General features: G+C 36.3%; 1 protein-coding gene across 1 annotated transcript; it reads right to left on the bottom strand.

Moving 5' to 3' along the window:
- Positions 1-368: 368 nt before the first annotated feature.
- On the bottom strand, positions 369-11,267 carry LOC121430479 (transcription factor 21-like). Its single transcript, XM_041627748.1, has 2 exons — positions 10,224-11,267; positions 369-2,011 (listed from the first exon to the last, which is right to left on the bottom strand). The coding sequence occupies exons 1-2, from the start codon at positions 10,767-10,769 to the stop codon at positions 1,880-1,882; spliced, it is 678 nt and encodes a 225-aa protein (XP_041483682.1). The 5' UTR covers positions 10,770-11,267; the 3' UTR covers positions 369-1,879.
- Between the last annotated feature and the right edge of the window lie 1,672 nt (positions 11,268-12,939).

The following is a 12,939-nucleotide window of genomic DNA, read 5'->3' on the forward strand; positions in this document are numbered from 1 at the left end:
TTCTTTCTGACTTATGATTTTCATTACATACATGTAGGGATGATGCCGAAAATTTGTTTAAAAATTATATTTTCCTCCGATTAAAGCCTCTTTTTTACCCAATAGATAAATCATTCAACAACAAAAAAACAAATCAACCAACAACCAATCAATAAATAAATCAAGTAATCATTCAATCAGTCTTCATCCAACAGACAAACGAACAAACAATTACCTTGCATTGCACACATCACAATAAACAATAGATCGATCATTAATTCAATTTATCCCCCCCCCCAAAAAAAAAAAAAATCCCAAAATTTCACACACGTCACTTGCACATACAGTACACATGTAGTAACGGCTTGGACAAAATGGAATAGAAAGTCAATTTATTTATTTACAATATGTACAATGCATTAACGATAGAAAGAGCAGACAGTTAAGTATTGCAATGATGATTATAACAACCCCCCCCCCCTCCTTGAGGAAGGGGGATTGGGGTAGATAGAAAGAGAGATGGGGAGGGGGAGAGGCGGTGGGGTAAGAGATGAATAGAACGGAAGAGAGTTTAGAACGGTACAGCATAATAATGAACATTACTCGATTGAAATACTATCAATAAACACGTTGCGCATGTTCTAGGCCTAAGACAAACGAACGAGAGAAAGAAGATATTATCAAGTTTCAGGTTTACGTACACAAAATAACCAATATTGAATAAAGTTTTTGAAGAGACTATAACACAACACGAGATCAGAATTAAAGTACACTTCACTCTTTAAACGTAATAATAGTTGTTACTTCAATTAAGAAATTTTTGGGTCAGTAATCTAATCGAATTTTTCTTAATATTTGAAATGATTATCTTCGGGGAGTTTTCCTTTGATTACAACATTTCTAACAAGAACGACACAGTCTCTTGTCATTAAATGTCTAATTTGCTCTTTCTGTTCTTCAATTCCAGTTTTCATACTATTATCATGTAAGTAATAAATGTTATTCATGCAGAGTGTTGTTGAGTCTCAGCTAACAGTGGAAATAGGGATCTCACTAACAATGCACTGTTTGGATCAATCTTGGTTCAACAAACAAATAAATAAAGTACATTGCGCATTCGTTCATCACAAACATAATGTTATTTTATGATGAAATATTTTTCCTTTCCAAATTCGTCTTCCCAATTTCTTAATTTTTCTCTAAAGTCTATTTCAAATAAAATGAAATAAAAATCAACGAGAAAGTGGAATGATAGCAGTTTCGAACAATAATAAATTACTAGTATACATCAAAGATACACATGGTTTATTCCTTCCTTGGTTTTCTTTTCAAATGGCTGGATCAAAACGTTTATGTACATTATACTTTATTTTTATGTACAAACATGGCAAAGATGTGATAATATGACTTAATTTCGCAACGTCATCAGAAAGCACTTGTTACATACTATAATTACAGGTGTCCCCCTCGACTAAATGACGTAAAAGATCACTTTAGTGAAGATGGAGAATTGCATTTTGAGATGAAGTAAAATTGCCGTACGGAGTTAGTCTGCTGTGCAAAGTGCAAACCCTTCACTCGAATGAAGGATCAGAATGTTCAGTCTATAATGTCTTGTGTAGTGAAGGCTCATGCGCTAGTCTTTGCGTGGAGACCCAACTGTTGATCAAAGTCCAATCAGGGTCTTTGCCTGCAGACTAGGACGGAGTGAGGAACTGTCCTCTGAATAAAAACTGAATTCGGGAGAACAGTTTCTTCCTCAGTTTCTTAATCGCGTAAAGACCGACAATTTTTGAATCAGTAAACCGCTGAAAGTGGTTTGTATTGTTCCATCTTTGGTTTTGTAAATTTGTTCTTTCTTGTAACAAAATATGCTGAAAAGTCCAATGAATATGGGATATTACGTGCACCATCCTCCGTCGTCATCTGTCTTCTGATTGGGTGATGAGCCACAGGTATCCATGACGTCACAATGACCATTATCCTGGTCATCACTCTCTGTTGGCTTATTGGTGATCGCAAATGGCCACGTCTAAGGAATTAATCAGTAATAGAAAAAAAGACAAATTAGAAAAAGACCGAAAAAGATTAACCGATTAATTAATTGAACTTCTTATTTATCTATGCAATTATTCATTTGTTTATCTATACTTGTTCATTTCTTTTTAAAATTTATTTATTCATATATTTATTTGTTTTATTCATTACAAATGCTAAAATAAGGTGTGGGCAATCTGGTTAAGTAATAAAAACTGCTTCACAGCGGAGCCCTCCATGGATTGATGTTCCTACTAAAAAAAAAACTGAGCAGATAGTCCACCAAATATCATTGGGTAATAATTATGTCTATTCATCCAGCAATCACAGGAAGCATGGTAACGAAATTTAAGTGTTTCAGGATGAAAAAAAAACGTGAATACTATTTACAACCAAGTAGAATTCATGTCATTATCATGTTACATAATCATATAAATAATTAGAAGAAGTAAGAACTGATGTTTTTTTTGCGATGATGAGTTTGATAAGGATCATTATGATCTGTATATAAAAAACATCAATTATGTGAACAATATGTGAACATTTTTTGTTCTACATACACACATATATGTCTGTGTGTATATACCCTGCAGGTCGGTTGGCATTATGAATATATTCTTCTCTGTTTATTTTCTTCATTGTTTGTAACTCCTCTATGTATGTACTTTTTTTTACTTGTTTGCAGGGCCCCCAAGAAGAACAGTGTCAGTCCACTGACGGAGTTACCGTGGGTAAACAAACCCAAATAAACGAATAAATAAGTTGATAAATAAATAAATAAAATAAATGAATGAATAATATCAGGGGCCCGTTGCAGAAAGAGTTCCAATCAAATGCAACTCTAAAAATCATGCGCAACTTGATTTTTAACCAATCAGCAGCGTGTATTTTGGACTTGCGATTGATTTTTTGACTTGCGTTTAAACATGTTAAACGCAACTCTTTCTGCAACGGGCCCCAGATGGAAAAGATTCACTGTTGACATGAAAATAAATGGAACGTTATGGAAAATGGCAACTTCCAAAGGAGACGGTTTAATTCCAATTCGTCTAATGCCAATTCGTCCAATTGCCAACTCGTCTACTATCATTTGGTCTACCATCAGTTCGTCCACTCACCACACGGTCTACTTTCGTTTAGTCTACTGCCATTCCGTCTAATAGCCAGTTGGTTCAATAGCCATTTAGTCCATATACCATTTGGTCTAATTGGACTAAAGTGTATTGTGCAAAATGACTGAAAAGAAAATAGGCATTAGACCAATTGGTTATTAGACGAAATGGTAATAGACGAACTGGTGATTAGACGAAGTGATGATTGGATTAAAGGGTTATTGGACCAAATGGTTGTTATACGAAATGTTGATGGACGGAATGGCATTGTAATAAATGAAGGTAGACCATGTGGTGAATGGACGAGTTGGCAGTGGACGAATTGGCGATTTACCAATGATACAGGGGAATGGTTTCTTAAAAATAGTATGAAAAGGGCACAGAAAGTTTCAGAAACCAAGGATTTACTGGTAACTCCTTGCAGAAACTAACTTCTCTGTGATATTGTTCCGACAAGTTTGCGACCAAAAAAAAAGAAAAGAAAATGTCACAGTGGAACTTTCTGGTGTTTGTTTCACATCCATTTCCATGAAGTTTTCCCGGGAGAAAACATTCATGACAGTTATTATGATTGGGTTACCCTACCTATCTGTTACCCCTGATACCGGGTCTTGTTTTGATGCCATACAGTTTATTGAACCCAACAACCTTTGACATTATTGCTCATGATGACGTCATGGCTCATGAATAATTATAGAGTAAAAATATAAAGGCAATGACAAAACATTCATTCAACTAACATTCGGTGACACGACATTTGCACCTGCGACAATTTCTCCGGGCTTTATATCGTCAACGATATACAGTTAGGCTTAGGGCAAGGAGGATTGCGGGTTTTACTTTAGGTTTAACCCTAAATAGACTGGGCTATTTCAACGCCTAAGAAGACTGGGGGGGGGGGGCTGATTCAGCCCCCCCCCCCTTATGATCTCGGCCGTCGATCGCGCGATCGCAACGAAAATTGGCACACGCGTTACCCATGGCATTATCTACAAAACTGTAACATCAAATTCTGCAAAAATCTCATGTTTCATTAATTATGCTAATTTATGCGTAAAATCATAAGTTTGCTCTAATTAATAAAATAATGCCCCTGAAATGCTAATTTTTGTTTCGCATACTCTAGATAGGCATCTGATCAAATTTATTTTTAAAAAAATTCAACATTACATTTATTTTCTTATGTATTCTATTGTTTTCTAAATTTCTTATGTATTTCTTTGTTTTTCGACTTTTTGTTTTTTATTGTTTTTTCAATGGAAATTGTCGGGGACTTTATTTTGACCACAAAAAAGAGAAAATCAATTGATTTTAAGCAGTAAAAGGAAAAATAATGATACATTTATGAATTTTTGCTAAAAACACTATTTGCATTGGATTTGTACACAAATTCACGTTTTTGAGTAATTTTGGGTCTGCATGCACTTACGAAATGTTGCGTAATTTCTGAACCGCGTACCCGGGGGTCACAATTTTGGTCTCAAAAGTTGCGCGAGACTTGAAAGTAAAAAGTCAGCGAGCGACGCGGTCAAAAAAATTTGCACGGCGGATTTATCGCGAAAAATGTTGAGGGGGGGCTGAATCAGCCCCCCCAGTCTTTTTAGGGTTAAAGTGTTAGGTTGGGGATATACAAATCCAGGGTTAAAGTTTGCGATATTTAATGTGTCACCGCGGAGCAGTTGTCGCTGGAGAAAATGTCATGGAACCCCCCCCCCCCCATCATTCACTGAAAATTTTATCAAATTGCTCAAGGCACATGAAAGTAAGTTAGTAACGACATTTTGCCTCATTTTGACCTTTTGGTGAAACGATTCTATGTCTTCACGAAATGCGATAGGTGGGCTGACGAAGAAATGTCCCTACCTATTTTTTTTATGAAAATGTTTTTATTCAAATATTGTCCTCCCAAAATAATAGAAATTGAATTGACCACTGATTAACGTGCAGGATACCTACTGCTGCAACATATATTGTTACAAGGGAGACATACACACATATGTATGAAAATGACGTAATTACAACATAAGAAAAAGGAAAGTGTAAACGTGGTCATCAGCCAGCCTATTGCATTTCACGATGGCGTGTTTATCATATAACCGTTTTTACAAAACGTCATTATTTTACAAATTCAGTAACTTCGTTATCTGTTATCAAATTTCGGTGAAAATAATTTTCAGCTTTTGGCTCAGTGAATGTTATTATGTCATGTACATCTTCTCCAGAAAAATACACCCCTAAAAAATATATAAAAGGGGGAGGGGGACTATGAACTCCACTATCGGTTGCGGAAGCAGGTGGGGTCACTTTTTTGTTATATTGGCAGGTACATTCCGAAACTATACACTCTTAAAATGTTGGGCAACATACTGTCCACACAACGATTGGTTCAAAAATTTATCCAACTCTGGGTAGTTTTCAACAAATGCTTGTAGTTTTCACTCAAAGCATTATTGGTTTAAAACTACCAAGGAATGAATAAAGTTTTAACTATTTTTTTGTGCCGGCGGACAGTATGTTTCCCAACAATTTCAAGAGTTTATGTTAGCCAAGGGAGAGCATTCCGATACATTTCGTGAAAGTAAAGTGAGAATGGAAGAATACCCCCCAAAATGATTTTTTGGTTGCTGTTGGTAATCCAGGTTTATGTATGCATACCTTCCCATGAATAATCGTATATCTCATGTAACTATTTTAGCAATCTGTTCGTTCAGGAAATTCGATTATACCTCTGCTTTACACATATACTATAGGCCTTGTTGTCAAGTTTTTATCAGTCAGATTTGCATTTGTGCTTTTGTTTATGAACGTAATTGAAATAGCCATAGGGCCTATATATCTCTACTTTTTTTCGAACAGTTAACGTTTACAAAGAAGATAATTAAGACAACGTAGTTTCCTTGTCATTATTATTTCACTTATATTCTTTTTTTCTTGATTGCGTCTTGGCTCACAAGTATGTTGTACTAACGACGGACACCATGCCATCCAAACCAGCACTGACGTACAGACTTGGGGCATGGATGATGCCCCCCCCCACAAAAAAAAAGAATACAAAACATAAATAATAAATAAATAAATACTACTAATGAATACATAAATAAAAAATACAATTAAGAAATTTTTAAAAATGGTTAATACCAAGAAAAAAGAGGAGAAAAGGAAATGCAAGGTAAGTAAAAGGGGCGTCAATTATATTATTATGCCGTCTATCACAAAATAAGAGTTATGTATAAAAATGTAAAAAAATATGCAAAGGGAAACATCGACTTATATAGCACAGGTTACGATGAAAGTCCCCAAGTTTTACGACCATCTCCTTGGTCGTTAATACCGGGCGCGTGTCGGCCTGGGAATACCTAAGGTTGGTGTACTCCACTACACGCGAATAAACAAACCGCGTCGGTTATAACCTACCTACTGGCCCCCTTTGAGATGCCGTTTTATGTTGAACCGAAAATAAACGAACCCTTAAATAATTTTGGACTTCAACTTGGCATTTTGACATTCGTTAGCAGTGCAGTCATTTCATACCACATTTCATGAGAATACGACTTTAGCCACGATCACAATTGACTACAAATTGCTATACAGCATATCATATCCTTGCCACTGGATAACGATATGAATCAACAATATAAAAAGGGTCAACATAATATCATCATTTATTTATTTATTTATTAGAACATATTTAATCAGGTACAAAAGATCAGTATAAAACTGTTTTTCATCAATGACCTGATAAAAACATCAAGAACAACATAAATCATCACATCATACATGAAAATAAAGTCTAAAACTAAAATCAAAGGTAACAATACTTAGTAACATAAATAAACAAATGTTGTTACTTAAATGATAATATGAATCAAACTAAAATATTTTGAATTATTAAAAGGGAACAGTAACTAATTTTAATACTACTAATTGTATAATTTATTCGCTGATAAAAACAATGAACAATGAAATAATTCTGGCACAATAGAAAATCGAGTGAAAAAAATGGCAATCAGTTATAAATGTATTTCTAACTATAAGATAACAAAATGTTACGATCATTACAAATAAAAGCAATGTAACATCAATGTTAAAGAGGAATATGGGAATTTTATGTTACAACAAATGAAATATCGAGATTACATCAACCAAGTTGCAGAGAAAGAGTTTCAATGGACAATTCCTTCTTGTTGCTATGCAAAAAATATATTAGGCAGATCAGGCAGATATATCTTTCCTTCAATAATTCGCGATATTGCATAAAATAGGCAAGCTGAATTATGATACTAATCAAATCAAAAGCGTTTACTTTTTAAAATTATCACAGAAAAAGATGGGTTTTTTATAGCTCTTTTAAAAACTATATTCAAAATCAAATGAAAGGAAATAGAGGTATTCCTGTCATTGGCGGCGGAAGCCAGAAAATTTAGGGGGTGTCCACCTGAAATTTTGGGATAGACACTGGTAAAAAAATTGACAAGCGCTCCCAAAAAAGGTTTTGAACCTAAAAACCAAAAAAAGAAAAAAAAAATATCAAAACAAATTTAGGGGGGACCGTCCCCCCACAACTAAAATTTAGGGGGGGGGGACACGTCCCCCCCCCGCTTCCGCCGCCTATGGTTCCTGTGATGTTTTCACAGCAAAAAATGTGGTGTTAATCGATGTACATAGAGGACCACACCAGTTATTTTACACCAGTGTTGAATTGGTGGTGTTAGTTTTACACCTATAGGTGTTATTACAACACCTTTTGTTGTTACATTTACACTCTTTGGTGTTATATTTAATCTCTAGGGTGTAATTTTAACACCTCAGGGTGTGGTCCTCTATTAACACCAATTGCTGTCAGTTTCAACACCGCAATTTTTACAGTGTTGTCAGATAAGCGACTTAGATATGAAGAAACAAAAACCTAAAGGATTCGCCAATTTATATTGATCAATAATTATCTTAATATTTTAGTTTAAGATGTTGGATGGATATGCCCACGGTTTTGTTGTCATCTGATCACGATGTTGTTGACTTTTGTTGGCACCATGATGACAAAATCAAGTAGGGTTGTTGCTACTATAAGGAACATTGCAAAAATTGATTAAAACTGCGATATATCGAAAACATTCATTCAAAAAAAGGAGATGGAGGTACCGTGGTCGAGCGGTCTAAGGGGCCTGGCTACATAGAAAGTCCGGGGTTCGATCCCCGGCCGCCAATGCCCGTGAACAAAACATTTAATGTACAATGCTCTTTTATCCTGCTTTCAAATAACTGAAAATGCTGTATGCATTGTTGGTAACTTCGTGTGCACTTGTTTAAAAAAATATATGTATATAAATAATAAAAAAAATATAAAGATGACTGCATTCCCCCCTTTTCCATGGTATGCTCCTCTTGCAGTTTGCCAAGAGAATTCCTGGTTTGTTCCCCCCTTTCTAACGGACATGCTACTATTTGTTAGTGTGTTGTGTCAGACGTGGAAAGGGGTTCTTGTCTTTTATCTCTCGATCTAATTTACGTCGCTCGCGTTCCGTCCACTTTATGCTTTCAAGTTGGGATGTAAGAAAACAAATACTTGATAAATCACCTGCGAGCCTCTTGTCAACGTCCAAAGAAACAAGACCGTTCAGAAAATGCTTGACCAAATCACTACTCATCTGGTATTTATATTATATATTACTACCGAAGTACATGAACGTCGGATTTAACTTTTGCTTGCCAAACATTGTAAGCGCATAAAGATTAGCAAAGAACCCATAGCAAAGAACTCATGAGTCATAATATTGAAATATTGCTTAGGGAGTTTTTGGAATTCTTGCCACATTGCTTAATTTGCCTTTGACAAATCATTTACGTGATAAAACGGTAATGAATTGATATTCATATAATTTATTCTAAGCAATAAAACACAATATACAATTTAAAACATAAAATTCATTTTTTTAAAGAAAACCATATACAAAGAAAATGAAATATCTGCAGAGCCCGCGAGAGATGATCGACCCGGTTCATTATGATAAAACAATTGGCAAAAGAATTATGAAGTTGAAAGCCTTGCATAATTCGGTAACTGGGCAGGTGTATAATTATACTGGTAATTACGAAGTAGAGAGAATCCGATGCTTCACGATTCCCCCCCCCTTTTTTTTTGGGGGGGGGGGGCTTTCAACATCATAGATGAATGATTTGACAATGTACACGCCTTCTAAGGCACATACATGTATGTTTACATCAAAAGTTATAATTGGTTTGAATTGATATCTGTTCGCTCTCTTTGCTCGTTGACAAAAAAATATTTGTGCCCCCCCCCACACGCCTTTGATTTCGGAGAAACGGTTCATGCAAGACTATTTCTCATTGTTTTACTAACTTTCGTTACAAAGAAAAGATTTCTATATACATGGCTGTGTATCATGTGTATGGGGGGGGGTAAGCTTTAAAGTGCGACGGCGGTACGATTACGCAACATAACATATACAAATGTAAAATATAGCAAAACAGTAATAAATAGTCGTAATTTATAATCAATAAAAATTCATATTAACAAGATTCATTGTTCACTTGAAAAACAAATAACATAATTCAAAGGAATTCATGAGACCACCATTGTGATAAATATATATTAAATCTCCAGCAGGAATTCATAGCCTAAAACTTACCATTAAAAATCACGGTATCTTCGCCGAAATCGTTACATTATGTAATTTTGGCCATCTGGAATGTTTGATGAAGTGTTCGGTTTGAGATAAACTTCACGATCAAGAAAATTGCCACGATATTGAACTGAAATAAACCTGTAGCTGTTTGCAGCAATGGGCACACGCTTGAATGTATCGTTGTAAATGAAATGCCGGATGAAATTAATATTAAAAGAAACGAATAAAGATATTGGCATGATTATGATTGGGTGATAAATTCAATGAGCCATGGGCATGGTGACCATTGAGGTAAAAGTTTATCTCAAATTCTCTATGGTAACTAAGATCATGGACCTAATCCTGTAGTATAGGTCCACGGTGAGACACAATGTAAGAAGGTCGTAAATCAAGAAGGAAAAGATTATGAAAAGGAGAAAGGTGAAACAAAAAAAAAATGATGAAATCTTACCAAGCTAATTGGGTGCATCATTCGGCCATCTAAAGAGTCATCATCTAATATCTTCTTGAGATGCGAGATATAACTAGAAGCTAATCTCAGAGTATCTAGTTTAGAAAGCTTCGTATCGGGGGGAACCCAAGGAAGGCTCGTCTTCAGTTTCGAGAAAGCTTTGCTCAATACCCTCATACGAGCTCGTTCACGAGCATTGGCAGCGTTCCGTTGTACAGGTTTGATGGGACCTCGTGAACTACCACGACCATCGCCTCCAGCTCCCTTTCCGCCGCCTCTTCGGCGGCGTCCGCTTCCATTTCCCGCTGCTGGCTTTTCAGTATCGTGGTGCTTAGCCCCGCGCGATGACGACGGCGGACTCCTGTCTGACGCGATGCTTTCACCCGAGACGCTCTCGGAATCGACGCCGTGGCCTCCGCTACTACACGAGTCTTGATGTGGACCAGATTCGTTGTTGTTTATCGACATCGTACCCTGGTCGAAGTCGGTTTCGTTGAACTGGGAGTCTTCAGTGATGATAGGGATGAACTCAAACCCTGGTAACATGTTGCTATTTCTTGATAATCCCAAAGCAAATGATGTTATCTCTCCGAACGAAGAAAGTAACGAACTATTTTTATTTATCGAACCATCCTCGAGAATGAAAAGATACCATAGTATTTAGATTTGGACCTATATTCTCGAAACAGAAATCCAGGAAACCTAATTTCATCCAAGATCTCTTTCCGTTGATAAATTCTGAAATGAATTCAGTTGCTCCAAAGAAAAAAGGGCTATCACTCAGTGAGAGATGTGGCTCATCTGTCTCTAGAATCAGACCAATAAATAATTAGCAAATAAATAGATCCATGTACTGTTTTAAAGTCCTGTAAAGTCCATTGAACCTTTATATCGAGATGAAACACCCGAACAGAGGGATACAACAGCGATGATGATGTTCTTCGAGAGGTATGGCCAGTCCGTGAGCTGAGATCACGAGGAAATGCAGATGAGTAAACTTTTTCTTCTCAACCCGGCTGCCATCATACCGCTAAGCCAGCATCTTTCCTGTCCGAATGAGGCGGGCCAGATGGTGAGTGGAAAGGGGTTCCGCAGCGAGAACGATAACTTGTCATGTACTACAGGGTGTCCAAGTAAACACCAGAGATGGTGGGGAGGGCAGTACTGAGGGAGGGGGTTCCAGAAGTCATAGGGCAGTGAACAACCCTTCATGTAGTACATGCCGAGTACAAGGTGTTCCAGTAAAGCCGTGGAGATAGCTCCAGGGGTTAACCCATCAAAAGGTGCTAGCCCATTTTTTAAATCATAGGTGCATTTTTATTGTCCATTTGACGGTGCAGGTTTTTAGTTATCGATACTGTTAATGCTGTGAATCTCTACCCTATCAAGCACTGCTTATGAATATACAAAAATTGTGGCATATTTTCTCTCTGGTCATGCCAGAAGATTAAAGGTCAAGTCCACCTCAGAAAAATGTTGATTTGAATCAATATAGAAAAATCAGACAAGCACAATGCTGAAGATTTCATCAAAATCGGATGTAAAATAAGAAAGTTGTGACATTTCAAAGTTTCGCTTATTTCTAACAAAATAGTTATATGAACGAGCCAGTTACATCCAAATGAGAGAGTTGATGATGTCACTCACTCACTATTTCTTTTGTTTTTTTTATTGTTTGAATTATACAACATTTCAATTTTTACGAATTTGACGATTAGGACCTCCTTGCTTGAAGCGCAAAATGTTAAAATAATGGAATTCCACCTGTTCAGGGAGGAATGAAACTTCATTTCACATGACAATGAAGAGAAAATCAAAATATTTCATATTTCAAACAATAAAAAGCAAAAGAAATAGTGAGTGAGTGACATCATCGACTCTCTCATTTGGATGTAACTGGCTCGTTCATATAACTGTTTTGTTAAAAATAAGCGAAACTTTGAAATGTCACAACTTTCTTATTTTACATCCGATTTTGATGAAATTTTCAGTATTATGCTTGTTGAATTTTTCTCTTTTTATTCAAATCAAGTTTTTGTTGGGGTGGACTTTTCCTTTAAGTGCAAAAAAGAGATTGGTAATGACGATATCAACGACAATGAAACGCATTCAATTATTAAAAGTCATAATTGCTTTTGAATAGAAGCTCCTTGGATGAATCTATTGCAATAGCTCCACGGAAAACCCGTCCGATAAAGGTAATGGACAGGGCGTGTTGTGAACATTACAAATAAGAGGGAAAACATGTATATAATGCACTCTTTTGCGTTATAGTTCCTCATACTTTTTCTTCAGAAATCGAAGCGATGAGACGCTAGCCGTTTTTTTTAATGCACATCCTATACCAAAAGATAAGAGTGATAAAAGTGTGTATGATTTGGTTACCCTCTAAACCAGCGTGCCAGAAATAATCGTGCATAACTCATTCACCTTTGAAAGGGGGCAGTGGGCAGTGATTGACGGCTGATGGACGAAGAGATGACTGGACGAAGTGATGACTGGGCAATTCATGGCAGAGAGAGAAACAATGACAAATTTTAAATCTTAAAGAGTGCAGGTTCAGAGGGGAAGGGGGGGTATTTTCCTGTAATTGAAGTACTCCCTTTACTAATTTGGCCTTTACTCAAAAATAAGGCGTGCAACCGGCTTGCAATCATCCAAAAATTATCTTTTTAGTATTCTTTCAGTTAATTTGAACCTGAAATGAAAGACATTT

This window comes from Lytechinus variegatus, chromosome 17 (assembly GCF_018143015.1).
Source record: "Lytechinus variegatus isolate NC3 chromosome 17, Lvar_3.0, whole genome shotgun sequence".
NCBI lineage: Eukaryota > Metazoa > Echinodermata > Echinoidea > Temnopleuroida > Toxopneustidae > Lytechinus > Lytechinus variegatus.

Coding starts and splice junctions, on each gene's coding strand:
- LOC121430479 (XM_041627748.1), bottom strand. CDS start 10,769: ATGTTACCAGGGTTTGAGTTCATCCCTATCATCACTGAAGACTCCCAG. Junction 2,012..10,223: donor TGATGCACCCAATTAGCTTG/GTAAGATTTCAT, acceptor TTAATTCCTTAG/ACGTGGCCATTTGCGATCAC.